Source organism: Balaenoptera ricei, chromosome 6, assembly GCF_028023285.1.
Source record: "Balaenoptera ricei isolate mBalRic1 chromosome 6, mBalRic1.hap2, whole genome shotgun sequence".
In the NCBI taxonomy this organism is placed as follows: domain Eukaryota; kingdom Metazoa; phylum Chordata; class Mammalia; order Artiodactyla; family Balaenopteridae; genus Balaenoptera; species Balaenoptera ricei.
Window position 1 is genome coordinate 98,889,937 of NC_082644.1, and position 16,347 is coordinate 98,906,283.

General features: G+C 37.9%; 1 protein-coding gene across 2 annotated transcripts in view; it reads right to left on the minus strand.

Moving 5' to 3' along the window:
• TMEM245 (transmembrane protein 245) overlaps window positions 1-16,347 on the minus strand; it is a 102,414-nt gene that overhangs the window by 80,812 nt on the left and 5,255 nt on the right. For both annotated transcript variants that reach the window (XM_059925257.1, XM_059925256.1), the window contains exons 2-3: window positions 11,695-11,812; window positions 10,064-10,165 (exon numbers count right to left, since the gene is read on the minus strand). In XM_059925257.1, coding sequence (XP_059781240.1) covers window positions 10,064-10,165; window positions 11,695-11,812 — 220 coding nt within the window. The remainder of the gene's footprint in view (window positions 1-10,063; window positions 10,166-11,694; window positions 11,813-16,347) is intronic.

Genomic DNA, 16,347 nt, shown 5'->3' on the forward strand with positions numbered 1-16,347 from the left:
TAATGGTCAGCCTTTAATTTGCTATGGCAGACAACACAGACTAGCTCACACAACACCTCATTCTAGTGTGCTTTCTTGTGCCCTAGAGACTGGAAAGCTAAGGATTGTATTTCTTGGACTCCTTTGCAGCTACAGTTCCACATGTGATACAGCAGAACACTTGTGCAGGCAAGCCTGTGCAGACTTGGAAGCCCTAAGTGACTCACTGTAATTTGGAAGCTCTCATGTCAAATACAGTCATATGGTTTTTCTGCAGGTACTTAGCAGAAGTTCCAGAGGTTATGCTGTCTGATCTCCAACTTTGTGGCAAGCAGCAGCAGCTGTGGCACTTCTGCTCAAACAGTCCTTTGGTGTCGTTGAGCATTTCTCTTGGTTGCGTTGCTTCTGCATGTCAGATCCAAGCTTAATTGTCTGGTCCTTCCAAAAATTCTGTATGTACAAATTCTTTATGCTAACCAATACCTCTTTCTATTTAGACTAGCTGGCATGGATTCCACTGTCCAACTGAGAACGCTGAGTGTTCTCAGTCACCAAATCATACGTACACCCACACTCATGCAGCTGGGACCTTTGGGTAGGCCACTATTCAATGCGACAACATAAAGCTCTGCCAAGCCAATGAAAAGAGCCATGACATTCGGAAGGTTAATGAATTACAGCTTCAGATAAACTCTGCACACCCAACAAATTCAAGGGCTGGCCATCTTCTAGAGGTAAGCAGGCCAGGGGTCTGAGATGGCTCTTTGGTAGCCTCAGCCATCAGGATCAAGCGTGCTCATCTTGCTCAATCATATCCTATCCCTCCTCTAATAAATGCCTCTGTAATCTGAAAGAGGTTTAATTTTTAGGCAATCCAAGAGAAACTCAAACATGATCTGGGAAGAGAGCATAAGCTAGATATCTGGATTGGAACCTATTCTCCTGGCCTAGGTATCTAAGGTGCTTTTTTGATGCCAGTAAGAGAACAAGGGCTGACAGAAAAACACAGTGTCTTTCATGTCTTACATGTTTCCATTACTCACTGTACTGAATGCTGGGGATAAAAACACAGACCCTGCCCCCACGGAGCTGAGTGGAAGAGACAGATACGAATTAAAGAACCACACAAATAAACGAATGTATACAAACTGTGATTGCTATGAAGAAAAAATACTGGGTATTTTATGAGCTCCTAACAGAAGAAATCTGACTAAGTCTGGAGAATCAGGAAAGGTTTCTCTTTAAGAAGTAAAAATGGGAACTTCCTGGGCAGTCCAGTGGTTAAGACACCACCCTTCCAATGCAGGGGGTGTGGGTTCGATCCCTGGTCAGGGAACTAAGATGCCACATGCCATGAGGAGTGGCCAAAAATAAATAAATAAATAAAAGGGGGTTTTATTTAAAAAAACAAAAAGTTTCCCAAATGATTCCTTTAAAAAAAAAAAAAAAGAAGAAGTAAAAATGAAGCTGACATACAAAGAATGAGGAGGACTTAACCAAAGGAAGGTAAGTAATATTTTGGATGATGGAAGCAAATAGGAAGGCTGTAAGTGAAGAAACTGGCATGTTGAACACAGTAGGAAACTGGTATCAAATAAACAAGGCTGGAGATGGTAAGCCAGATGCTGCAAGTCGCAGAAGACCATACTAAGGACTTTAGTCTTTACCCCAAAAGGAGTAGGAAAGCACTGAAGAGTTTTAAATAGGATAATAATTTTTTTTACTGAAATGTTATTGAGATAATTGTAACATCACATGCAGTTGTAAGAAATAATACAGAGAAATCCTGTGTACCTTTTATCCAGTCCCCTCCACCCCGCAATGGTAATATCTTTCAAAACTGCAGTATGTTACCACAATCAAGAGTATCAGCATGGACACAAGATACAGAACAGTTTCATCACTGCAAAGATCTCTCATGTTGCCCTTTTATGACCACATCTCCCCACTCTGTAAATAAATAATCAGTTTTGAGATATAAAAAGATCATTCCTACTGTTTGGTCAAGAACAGATTAGAGAAGACCAAGAGTAGGTAGAGGGAGATAAGTTATTGCAGTATTACAGGCAAGACATGATGACAGCATGGTCTGCAGTGGTTAACAGGAAAGATGTTGGGAAAGCGGCTGCATTTAAGAGACATGGAGTAGTCAAAGTGGACCAGACTTGGTGACGAAACAATAAAGGGTTCAACAATGACCCCCAAGTTTTCAGATTATGATCAGACAGAGAACATGTAGGGGAAATGGATGAAGATTTTGGGTATACTGAAGTTCTTTTTAGACTTCCAAATAGAAATTTAAACACAAACTGATTACACCAGAGACCAGAGAGGTCTTAGGTTCCTGTGTGCCCACAAGAGATTTCTTGGGTTCCACTCAAGAGAAAAGGTTGGGAACACCTAATGACTAATGGCCTGGGACAGCATAGTAAGGTGGGGAAGGGGGAGGCTTCCAATCAAAATTCAAAGAAACAAAGTATTCTCTCATATAAGAGTAAAGACTAGTTCAGGGTCCTCAATTACTAAACCTACCTCTTCACAAGTAATTTAATGAAGTGGTAACTTATCCTTGAGAGAGTCAGAGAAAGAAGTCCCCTGATGGTTAGGTAGCTCCAAAATAACAAGATCATTTTATAGCTCCTCAAATACGGGCTTTCAGTTTGGCTGCATTTTGGCTTATACTTCTAAACTCCCACTGAGCATTCATTCATTCACCAAACAGGTGACTGGGATGAGATACTAAGTTAAGACCCTAGTCTCAAGCTCAGTCTAATACTTAAACTATCAGTTATGATTCAGTATGTTAAGAGCTAATGTAGATATAAGTGTAGAATATTTGGGGAGCACCAAGGATAGAAACCTAACCCATGCCTGGGAGAACAGGGAAGAGTTTCCAAAGGGGCTATCTGACAAGAATGGTAAAAGATGCCATCCTTTAAATCCATTTAAGCAAGTTAGTCAGATAAAGAAGACAGAACAAGTTTATCTTGGGGAGAAGGAAGAGGCTGGTATCTTAGAGGACAGAGGTAGAAAAGTTTTCCAGAAAGACAAAAAAGCAGGTGTAAAGACACAAAGGCAAGAAAAAGCAGAGCGTGCTGTTCAAAGAACTCTAGGAAGTCGAATAAGGATGAAACACAGGGTGCAATGGTAAGAGTGGAGAGACAGGAGGAAACAGAGGGAGAATGCGACCAGAGGATGGAAGGGCTCATATTTACTATGCACAGGGGCAGTACAATTCAGTGGTTGGAATCACAGGTGAGGAAACAAGACTGCCCAGGTTCAAATCTCAGGTCTATTTCTTACTAGTTGGATGACCACAGGCAGGTTACTTAGGATCTAGATGCCTTAGTCTCCTCAAGTGTAAAATGCAGCATACAGAAATTCCTAACTCACGTGAGAATTAAGTGAAACAATACATATAAAATGCTTAGAACAATGCCTGCTGTGTAGGACTCAACAGAACTTAGCTCAATAAATGATATTATTATCACCATCATCTTTATCAAAACTGTTGGCTTTGACAGGATAAACTATAAGCACAAGCCACTAGCACTCCTACAGTATTTGCCTGTACCTCTCATCCCCTCCCTGCTCTGTATTACAGCCGTTTCCCTAAGTCTTATCCTTACATTTTTAGATATCCCCTCAGGGCTGTGTAAAACATCTTACATACAGTCATCACTGAAAGACTTGAGGAAAAGTTAAGATCAACAGATTAAATCTTCACAACTACGGTTTAAAAACTTTCTCCAACTTGCTGATATCACTAAAATATACAATAAATATTTAATAAATCTTAGCTAAATCAATGAAAACTATGCAATATCATCCTAGTTAATACACAAATGATTCAGCAAATTTTTAGAATGCCTGAAACTTCACAAAAGAATGAAAGGAATAGCACACAGAAAAAATCAACAGAGTATTTGAAAATTATGGATATAAGATTTGGCAACTGCTCTTACTCATCAAACAGATATGTACTTGAATGACTTTTGTCTAGTGATATCTTTCTGCACTTCAAAAACCCCAAGGGTTTGGGCAGAGAGATGATAAACTAGACAAAAGAATGCCAGGACCCAGAATCTAGGCAGACTCACGGTACTGGGAAAAAAGCCCCAGCTAAAAATAGGCACATAGACAAGGGAACATAATCTTGGGACCCAAGAACTATAAACAAAGAAAGGAAAGAGCATCCAAGGTTTCCAGAGTCAATCTACCCAGGGAAAGGGCCAGTATTAACTGGAGGGCCAAACAGCAGGAATCCACACAAGTCCAAATAAGCAGACCACTGACATTAGCAGCCTAGCACCAGGGGACAGAAACTCATACTCTGGTGTAAGAAATAGATCACATGTTCAGATAATATCTGTTGATATGGCTAAATCGACAATGGGCAGAATAATTTTTTTTTTAATAACAGAGGGAAACATATTTTGAAGCCAGTCTAAATAAGGAGACACTTGATCTACTTTGTTCTCTTTCACAGGGACAGTTGAAGTTACCAGGAACACACCCAAAGATGCTTATTGGAAGGAGGCCCTTTATATCAAGTAAAATCTCCCCAGCATGAAAAGTTCCCTTTGAAGAAGGCTTCTGTTTCCATTACTAATGTGGAAAATACATCTCCTCCTCAACAGCTTCTAGTATCACTTCACTGTACTACTGGTCAGTAACAGGGGTTTGGATATGGACCACTAGGAGTTTCTCTAGGTCTACTTAACTGACAGTGGCAGAATTGGGGAATGACAGATAAGCAGTAAGAAATTTACTTTGCACTTTTTCTTCCTCCAATTTGGCTTAACTGGACCAAACTTGTTCATTCGTATCACATGCTATCCCAAACAATTAAGACAAAATGAAGCCTTCCTCACCAAGATATTTCTGGTCACTCATAAACAATTACCAATGTTAAGAGGATCAGGCCCAGGTGTAATTGCCTGTACTTCTCATCCTGGGGGTCCTGGCTATTAAAGATACATCTGACACTTGTTTGCCTAGCTTTTGAAGAAGCACTTCTCATACTCATAGTAAATGGCTCTCTGAGCCTAAGTTCCTTCATCTGTAAAACAAGTATAATACTAATCTCACTGGTATACTATGAAAATTAAATGAGATAGCATGTTTTAAGAGTCCTACAAGGCCTCACGCATAGGGGAGAACAACAATGCTTATGCTCCTCCTTTCTCACAGGCCCAGGGAACACACCAAAGCTGGATTCCAGGTTTCTGCCAAGTAAGACTTCTGGGGCCCAGGAGGCAGAGAAGCTGGGTGCTGTGCTTGTGGTAAGCCACTGGGGCCAACATGAAGACTGAAGGAGCTGACAACTACAACTGAGTGCAAGACGGATCCACGGGGCTTCCCTGGTGGCTCAGGGGTTAAGAATCCGCCTGCCAGGGCAGGGGACACGGGTTCGATCCCTGGTCCGGGAAGATCCCACATGCCGCGGAGCAGTTAAGCCCGTGAGCCACAACTACTGCGTCTGCGCTCTAGAGCCCACGCGCCACAACTACTGAGCCCATGCGCCACAGCTACTGAAGCCTGTGTGCCTAGAGTCCGTGCTCCGCAACAAGAGAAGCCACCGCAGTGAGAAGCCCGCGTACCGCAACAAAGAGTAACCCCTGCTCGCGGCAACTAGAAAAAGCCCGCGTGCAGCAACAACGACCCAGCACAGCTAGAAACAATTAATAAAATAAATTTATTAAAAAAAAAAAAAAAAAGACAGATCAGCAGTCAATACTTTTTCAGGATGGCTGATGCTTGTCAAAGAGCCTGGTGAAAGGAAAGAACACCAGGTGTAGGTTAGAGTCAAGGACGTAGGCTTAAATTTTAGCTCCACCAGTCACCCGTGGGATTGTGGGCAAGTCAGTTAACCTGTTATTAAATGTCTTCATCTGCAAAACGGAGAAATCTATTTTACAAGGTTGTGGGGGGAATGTTTTATTTGTGGATTAAAAAAGATAGTACGCTTAAAAGCACGGTAGACACTTAACATTTTTCCCTACATTAACTTGAGGTTCCAGGAAATACCAAGTAAGAGTTCCTAAGGTCTAAGAAAAAACCACTGCGTAAGGTCCCTGGGTTCAGAAAGAACCACTGAAACTAACACAGCAATGATCCACAGGAAGAGTTTTCTGGATCTAGGAACTAAACAAATTCATGCTTTGAAGTATGATGACATCCAAAGGATTAATTCTGTGAATCCAGCAAACCACAGATTGTAAAACAGCAAAAGATTCAAAGCTCAGAAGACATAGAGAAAGATGCCTACACAAGTGACTAGGATACAAGAGCAGTCCTACAATGGGACAGTGGAGGTGACAAGGAAGGAATAAATGCACACACTGCCATGGCAGTACGCTCAAGCATTCCCGTGCCTAACTATATTACAGTGACATCTACAGGAGGGAATTGACTATAAAAAAGGGAAAGGTTGTCCCAATATGGCTCGAGTTCTGATGCCTAAAATAAACAAGGTACTAGGGGCAACAGGAAAAAAATATTCAGAAATTTAGAAAAAAAAATGGTTAAACAAATTTATTTTAGGATGAGGATTATCTACACTAGAAGTCCATAAAAAGATTCTAAATCAAGAATAACCTATTCTGAAGTAGGCTGGAATAGGAGTAAACAAAACAAGGAAAACCAACATTTCCAAATCTGCTCTCAACATTTATTCTGTCTCTATGACTTCCTTTCTTATAATAGTCTGGAATACAAATACCAGAAATCTGGCTTGCATGCCAACACACCACTATCCTGGGCTTATGGGGGATAATAATCAAACACAGTCTTCTTTTTTCCCAAGCTCAATACTTGGTCTTAGAACTCCTGCCCTCACGGCTCCCTAGGCTGCCATCAAACAAGAATTTATACCCAAGAGAAAATCCATCTGAAACCCCTGGTTTAGACCTACTTTATTGATATACTTGCAGTAAAGTACTTACTTAGCCCTGGACAAAAGCAGTCAAAAGGACAAAACTGTCCTCAAAATATTAAAAATAGAACTACCATATGATCCAGCCAATTCCACTTTAGGATATATATCTGAAGAAAAAAAGAACACTAACTCGAAAAGACATATGTACCCCCATGTTCACTGTAGCATTACTTACAATAGCCAAGATACAGAAATACCCTAAGGGTCCACTAACTGATGAATAAAGAAAATGTGGTGTGTGTGTGTGTGTGTGTGTGTGTGTGTGTATACATACACACACATACATATATATACACACATACACACATGCGTGTGCATGCGCACACACAGGAATATTATTCAGCCATAAAAAAGAATGAAGTCTTGTCACTTGCAGCAACATGGTGGACCTCAAGGGTATTACGCTAAGTAAAAAGGGTCAGAGAAAGACAAATACTGTATGATCTCACTTATATGTGGAATCTTAGAACAAACAGCAGCTCAAAGATACAGAGAACAGACAGGGGGCTGCCAGAACTGGTGGTGGGGGTGGGATAAGTGAGTGAAGGGAGGCAAAGGCACAAACTTCCGGTTATAAAATAAACAAGTCCCAGGGATGTAATGTGCAGCGTGGTGGCTATTGTTAATAACACTTTATTGTAGACTTGAAAGTTGCTAAGAGAGTAGGTCTTAAGGGTTCTCATCACAAGAAGAAAGTTTTTTGGTAGCTATGTAAGGTGACAGATGTTAACTAGACTTATTGTGGTGATATATACAAACATGGAACCATTATGTTGTACACCTGAAACTAATATAATGATACATGTCAAATATACCTCAATTGAAAAAAAAAAAAAAAGAGAGAGAGAAATGCCAGAAGAAAAAAAAAAGGAGAAAACTGTCCTGGGGTGAGGGGTGAAGGATAAGCAGAGCTGTCTGAACCACTACTATTAGGGGAAAGGGGAAAAAAAAGAGACAAAGCTAATCAGAGGAACAAGTGAAAACCACCAAGCTTTCTACAGTAGTTGCCAAAACAGGAAGTTTACTTCTACTGGTTTGATATATAACCACAGAGTCTAACAGATTGTGACCAGAAAGAGAGGCTGAGCAAAGAAAACTTAGACAGCAAAATATAAAATAAAATCTTTCGTATTTTCCACTGTCAGAGAGATAAGTAATTAAAGTTTCTTTGTTTCAGATAGTTATTATAAAATTCTAAACAAATATTTATGAACAAAAGATGTCTTACAATTGTCAGACACTACTCATCTACCAAATAAAATAATAAACAGCAATTTAATTTAAAAAAACTTCTGTAACGTAGCTATACACATACACAGAAGTGCCACAAACAGCCTTGTGATTAGCATGAAAAGGAGATGTGAAAAATAACACTGCAGAAGTATATTCACGGACATAGAAAGGTGTTCGTGACATAATTAAGTTTAAAATTCAGTTTACAAAACAATTTCACTATGATCCAGTTTTCTTGTGTCTTAAAAAGTCCAAAGGCATAATAGTCATTAGTTAACATTTTGGTATAATCTGTGAACAGTGGGATTTTTAGTGATTTTTCTTTTCTTCTTTTTGTTTCTCTCTATTTTCTAACTTAACTGTAACACACTGGTATTTGAGAACTTTTTTTTCCTCTAAAAAATCTGCTGCAATTAGTAACTTGCTCTTGTAGTTTATGTGTAACTATCAGAAAGAAGCAAGGGACAAATGTCAATTACTGTGGAAACTGTGTGCTGTTCAAACCTACCTCTCCGCTCACAGCCATTCCCACATGGCTGGCTAACCAGAAGTCCAATCTGATGATCTCAGAACGGTGACTATATCTGCCCCTGCACCCCACCCTGCCACAACCCCCGTACAACTCATTAGAAACCTGTATCTTTAACAAAGCGCTCTGGATAAAGGCCACGTGCAACCAGGGTACCTCAAAAACAGTCTTTAAAAAAAAGATTATTTTAAAAGGTTAAAATAATCTTTTAGGGCTTCCCTGGTGGCGCAGTGGTTGAGAATCTGCCTGCCAATGCAGGGGACACGGGTTCGAGTCCTGGTCTGGGAGGATCCCACATGCCGCGGCACAACTAGGCCTGTAAGCCACAATTACTGAGCCTGTGCATCTGGAGCCTGTGCTCCGCAACAAGAGAGGCCGCGATAGTGAGAGGCCAGCACACCGTGATGAAGAGTGGCCCCCACTTGCCGCAACTAGAGAAAGCCCTCGCACAGAAACGAAAACCCTAACACAGCCATAAATAAAATAAAATAAATAAATTAAAAATAATAATAATAATAATAATCTTTTAAAGAAGAATCTTTAAAATAATCTTTAAAAATAATCTTTTAAAGAAAACTAATCTTTATTCAACATTGTAGTGGAAGTTTCAGCCAGAGCAATCAGGCAAGATAAGAAATAAAAGGCATCTAGATTAGAAAGGAAGAAGTAAAACTATCTCCATTTGCAGAGACATGATCTTATATATGCAAAATCCTAAAGAAGCCACAGAAACTATTAAAGCTATTAAACAAATTCAGCAAAGTTGCAGGATACAAGATCTACAGGGGTAAATATTCATGACTTTGGATTTGGCAATGGTTTGTTAGGTGGGACACAACACGTGGAAATTAAACAAAATACTTCTGATTAACCAATGTATCAAAGAAGAAATCAAAAGAGAAATCAAACAGTATCTGATCCAAAGAAAATGGAAACACAACATATCAAAACCTATGGGACGCAAAAGCACTTCTAAGAGGGCAGTTTATAGCAATAAATACTTTCATTAAGAAAAAAGAAAGATCTCAAATAAATAACCTAACTTTATGTAGCTGCTTAATGGGCACAGCGCTTTCCTTTAGGGTGATGAAGATGTCTTGGAACTAGATGGAAGTAATGGTTGCACAACACTGTGAATGTACTAAATGCCACTTTAAAATGGTTAATGATTAATTTTATATTATATGAATTAAACCTCAATTAAAAATGCAAAAAAAGGGGGGTGGAAATGGTCTAACCATCTAAAATATTTTAAAGCAATTTATTTTCTGTTCAGAAAATACCACCAATTTAAAGCAGTTTATCATAGTATGTTTTTTAAATAAAGCTATTCTCCCAAATACTTCTTAAGAGTAATATTAATAGAATGCCATATTTCTTACCAGAAGACTCTTTTCCATTCTGTTTTTCATAGAGGGTGCCCACAGACATCAGGAAAACAATAACCAGGAATACTGGAATTCTCCATGAGCCAGCCAAGGATGCTGCAAATTATTAAGAATTAACATTTTTAGTGAAATAAAAATCTAGCACTTGTCTTTAAAAGACTCAGGTTAGTAGACTGACAGAACAATTTGGCAAATATGTTAATAACAAAATTGTTTCACAGGGAAAAAAATTTTTAAAAGGCAACTGAAACCTCAATTCAGGGCTCCTCTCAGGAAGTCAAGCCCTGCTCTCAGAGGCCCTGGTCTAAAGGATTGTGTATGTGCCAGCTTACCTTTAAGAGGCTTGTATCACCTGGAGAATCAAGTCCATTCTAAAGCACATCCAGTGTTTAAGACCATCAAACCCCCTGTTTAACCCCCAAATGACCTGCATCAGGCATAGAACTTTAAGTCCTGGTGCCTGACTTGATTTCCTGGAAATCCCACTGGGTGTGAACTCTACCTCTCAAGAAAGGGTGGAATGGCCCACAAGAGCACGGCAAAAAGCTTTAATGTATCCTCAGTGTACACAGCAAAAATGCTAACAAGTGGCCAAGGATCAAAAGCCTTTGCATTTCCCTGAGTTGGTCTACAGCCTTACGAACATACCTGCCTGCCTCCCTCCTCTACCTTCCCCAAATTTGAAATGAGTCCCATCAGACATTAGGGGATCTTGCTGAGAAACTCCTTTAGCATTCCAAGTCAGCAGAGCTAAAGAGTAATGCTCTGTTCCATATCAGACTCTAAGCAAAGACATACTTTCAACCAACTCTGGTTTTTATTTTATTTTTAACAATAAGTAGCTCTAAAAACTACTACTAATAGGCTACCTACTGCTCTAGGTCACTGAATTTTGTTTTTAAATTAGAACTTGATGTTTCCATATAGTTAAGACTTGCAGGTAAATGAGTCCCTGAAAAATCACTCTGCAACATCCTGGCAGCCACTTAGCTAACAGTGAAGAGTCTCAAATAATGGGGAACTCATTACTCTGAGCAGCTCTGACACTGATCATCCTTATGTTGAACAGAGACTTGTCTCTCTGAAGCTGCTCGTTGCTCTGACATCTCTCCCAAATGGCTACAGAGATCTGTTTAAACCACTCTTTCACAATCCTTCAAAAACCTGAAACGGGCTTCCATATTTGGTATCTTCCTCACCTCTACCTCCTCCCCACCCCTGCAGCCCCAGTGCCCTTCTCTTATGGAGAGTAAACATATCTGGTTCCCTTAACAGTTTCTCTCACATGATTTTGAGCACCTCTTATCATCCTTGACTGCTTAGCTATATCCTCCCTAAGTAAGACACTCAGAAACAGCCATGATAGTCCAAGTGTGCTCTACTTTTTAAGATATATTTATTTTTAAAAGACCTTTTTGAAAATGAACATTCCATATAATTAAAAGTAGACATTTTAAAGTACAATATTTTCATTCAAGATTAATGAAAGATTAAGGCAGAATATTTTGAAGGATTATTTTAAAGAATTTTAAATGCAACACATAAAACTTCAAAAAATTCACTTTGATTCACACGGTCAGCCTCCGCTGACCTTAAGCTAGACTTTCTTAGAAAAAGGGACCCACCTAAATGAAAAAGCAATATAATCCAGACAGGAATTGAAACTGCTCTCAAGTAGCGTTCAGTGCTTGCATTCCACTTGAATGAAACAGTCAACACGTAGCCAACTACCAAGGTCCAGATCTTAAATAAATGAAACATAGACACAGTTGTAAAATATATACACATGCAATAAACATACAATTATATAAAACTCGCAAGCATCTACATAGCATGAGAGCTGTGGATACAACACAGATGACGGTTGGTGGTGCTAAAAGGAGTGTGCATAGGTTTTCCTCCTCTGCTTAGATAAATCAAGTTTGGAAATAAACAGGTTTGAAATCCCATGCAGTGATATTATTTAAATATCTTCAACAAAAAATACATAAATATAATTTAAGATATGTTAAAGTTCAAAAACTATTATATGCATAAAGATACTTACGATAAAATATTCAATTTTTAAGCCATGGATTTAAATTAAGCTCTTCACCTTGTGAAATTCTTAAAGTTTTCTCTGTAGATTAATATTTACAAAAGAAAAGAAAAAACAAGAGCAAATTCCCTGGTGGTACAGTGGTTAGGACTCCGTGCTTCCACTGCCAGGGGCCCAGGTTCCATCCCTGGTCGGGGAACTAAGATCCCGCAAGCCGGTGTTACTATGAAAAGAATTTTTTAAAAGCTAAAAAGAAGGCAGCCAGCTGAAGTGTGACCCTGCTGAAATAATCTCGGTAACAGATGGTGAGAACCTAGCCCAGAGTTATACTCAGTTGAAGAAGTGTAGCTGAAAAAAATATTACCAGAGGAAGAAACAGCGAGACTTGAGAACAGAAGAACCAGCCAGGGTCCCCCTCCTCAGTTTTCCCTACAGTAAAACTAAATGACTCTAGTAATCACAAAGCATCCTACACAGAAACTCTCTAATAACCTCATATTTTAATAGAACATACACAAAAGGTGGAAAGAATACATAACCCAGAACAAATGTGAGCACCAAGAATTTATTAAAACAACCTGAATCTTGAAAAAAAATAGGCAAATTAAAACAAAAAAAGGACTTTATGCTGTAATTCAGAGAATGAAGAAAAAGGAACTGATATAGTTACTACAAAAGCCAGAAAAAAACTACCTCCTACTTTATTTTGATCATATCTTCAAAATACTCTTCGGGTCTTAAAAATGTTTATAGCTTCAGACCTGAGAATTCAGCTTTGGGACCTTACTAAATAATGATAAATTCTGAAAAAGGGTTAAAAATAAAGAAGCTCATCATAGACTAATTTAGAACACTGAAAAGTCGATAACCTAAAAGTTCAATAACTGGGAAGTGGTTAACTCTGGATGAGTCACTCAGTAAAATGTTATGCAATCATTAAAACAGGCTTTTTTAAACAAAGACTATATAACTTAAAATATTCCTAAGATATTATTAAGGAAAAAGCAAAATTAAAAAAACACATGTGACATGAGTATATCAAATGTATGGTGGAGGAGGGGGAGGAAATGTACTAAACAGTTGTATTTAGGTGATAAGATTTTGTTTTTCCCTTTTCCTTTTCTCTATATTTTCCAAATTGCCTTTAATGAGCACTAGTTCTTTTATAATGAAAAGGATATTAAAATATTTTTCTTCAAGCAACTAATAAGATGAAATATTAAAGAGATCTTAAGCCCCAGATATATGAGCACATGGGAAGTGAGACTACAGCTGCTTCCAAAAAGTTCAAGCTTGTAGGACCACACAAATTTAACCCTGGGAATTTAGAGAATTTGAGATTATGACTGTAGAGCTCAGAACAAAATCTGAGTGTAATAACAGTACACTTATGTAACACTCTGCCTTGTTCTAATACTTTAAATACATGAACTCATTTAATCCTCATAACCCCAGGAAAAAAGTACCATTATCACTCCCATTTTAGAGATGAAAGAAACTGATACTTAAGAGAAGTGACTTGCACAAGGTCACACAGCTAAAAAGTGACAGAGTCGGGAAAGATGGGTTCAAGGCCTTTGGGGCAGAAGACTTAGCCTTGGACAGGCAGCGAGACGGGAGGAAAATCCAGGTAGAGAGACAGCCAAGGCGAAAAAGCTTTGAAAGGATACCACCCAATCAGTATCTTAAAGATGGAAGAGAAATCATCCAGAAGTCTCTCTCTAGAACCCTGTCCTCCTGCCTCCAGGGGACATGGGTTCAATCCCTGATCGGGGAACTAAGATCCCACATGCTGCAGGGCAACTAAGCCCGCGTACCTCAACTAGAGAGAGAAAACCCGCACGCCACAACTAGAGAAAAGCCCGTGCACCACAACGAAAGATCCCACATGCCACAACGAAGGTCCCGCGTGCTGCAGCTAATACCCGATGCAACCAAAAAATAAAACATAAATAAAGAAATAAATAAATTACTATTTTTTTAAAAAGCAAAAAAAAAGAAGTGACAGAGTCAGGATTTAGAACCCAGGAACCTGGCTCCAGAATCTGCTTTCTTAACAATAAGGAGAATAAAGGGTAGTGCCAGAAAAACAAAGAGGAAAAGCTGCTCCAGTATTCACAAGGGAAAATAAAAACAGTTGATTTTGATGACTACAAATTGCTGAAATTTAAAAAAAAATTGATCCTCAGCAAGTGGATGGTCTTCAGCAGTATGCTACACAGGGGGTAATCAGCCCTGCCTTATTAAACATGTAGTCAGTAATTTAGATGAAAGAATAGAAGGCATATTAGCCGAACTTGTAGATTACACAAAATTGGGAATAGTCAATATAAATGATTCAAAAAGATATCCTGAAATTAGAACAATGGGCTAATCAAATAAGATTAAATTTAATAGAGAGAAATGCAAAGTTCTGCTTTTAGGTTCAAAACTCATCTATACGAGTAAAGAATGGGAAGAGGATAGCTGGTCAGAAACGTAACTGGTATGAATGCCTATTAATAAAAGTACAATACATCAGGCAAAGTGATTGTTTCAGTGACTTACACTATCAAACCACATCGGCAGTAAAATTCAGACTGGGAAAGGAAATGGAAATCACAACATAGGAGATAGAGATACAGCTGGGGGAAAAAACTGTTCAGCTTAGAAAAGGGAAGGAAGTAAGATTTGATAGCTATCTCCAAATAGCTGGGGAAATGTCATCTGAGAGAGGCAACAGACTTAATTTTCTGTGGTTCTGAGGGCAGAAATAATAGGTGGAAATTAGGAAGCAACATATTTCAGCTTTATATAATAAATTTTTCTAATAAACTGTAGACGTCTAAAAAGGGAATGAGCTACCATCACTAGAAGTCTGAGCAAAAGCTGACTGGAAGTCAGGGATGACAAAGTAGGAGAGTGTGCCCTCAGTGAGAAGCTGAACTAGAGGATCACAGAAGGATATACTTTCAGATTTTAAGCCTATGATACTTTTCAACCAACCTCCAAGAAGTTTTTGTTTCTTATCTGTATTCATAAGGAATGAGTATCACTTGCAAAGAGAGGAAAAAAATGAGAGACTGCATACTTCAGATTTTTTCAAAGAAACTCATTGTCTAAAGAGAGGTATGTGTTTTCACCCAGTAAACCTGAAATTCACAGGTAACCTCATTTCAGTTTAAAATAACAACTTATTAAGTATACTCCCCAATTCCACTTCTACAAATTTGGTTTACAGAAGAACTACACACTGTGCAGATATAAAAATATTCACTGTGGCAGTTTAAAATATTAAACAAACAAATTAAATATAACAAATTAAATGTCATTTTATAGGAGACTGTTTAAATTATGGTATCTCCAAAAATGAAATAATTATTCAGACTTTCAAAAGTGTGATAAATAACTTTATTCAATGACACACTGTAAATTTATGCATATGCAAATTTATAATGGTGAAAATATACTCACCAAAATGTTAAAAAATATTGTCCCTGAATGGTTGGATTTCAGGGGGTAAGTTGCATCTTTACACTTTTCTTCAAGTATTGAATTTTCTTCTAAGAGTAGTATTATCTTTATAAATAGTAAATGTCTTTTACTTAAAAAAAAAAAAAAAAAAACTTTTGACTTTTTTTTCAGTATTTTCAAGAGTTTCCTCAGAAAAAATTCACAGAATATTATTAGTTGAAAAAGTATGGCCATTTATAAAAACACTTTAAAGTTTCTATTAAACCATTATGATTTTACAGTTACCAATGTTTAAAAATGTTTATCAGATAGTAATACAAATTCAGTGCTAAAATAATTTGGTAGGAACACTTTCTAAAAGGCATCCAGAAAAAAAAAACTTTAGACTACGCTACTATTAAAAAGAAAGAAGTATATCTGAAAGTACTATCAAGGAAAGATATCTACAATACAATGATAATGAAAGAGCAATGATAAAAGAAAGAGAATTTCATATATATATATATATATATATATATATAAAACTTTTGTTTTAAAAAACAAAACCCCTATACTTTATACTTTCACATAGGTGTAGAAATAAACTTAGAAGGCTATTCACCAAACAGTTAACAACAGTAACATCTATACAGTGGGAAGAGAAAAGAGACAATTCACTTTTACCATATAAACTTACATGCTGCTTAAATTTTTTTATATATATAACAAGCATGTTTTACTTGAGTCAATATTTTAAATCGCTAAATATTCTTTAACTTACTGAAAATAAGGATTTGTACATTCAAAT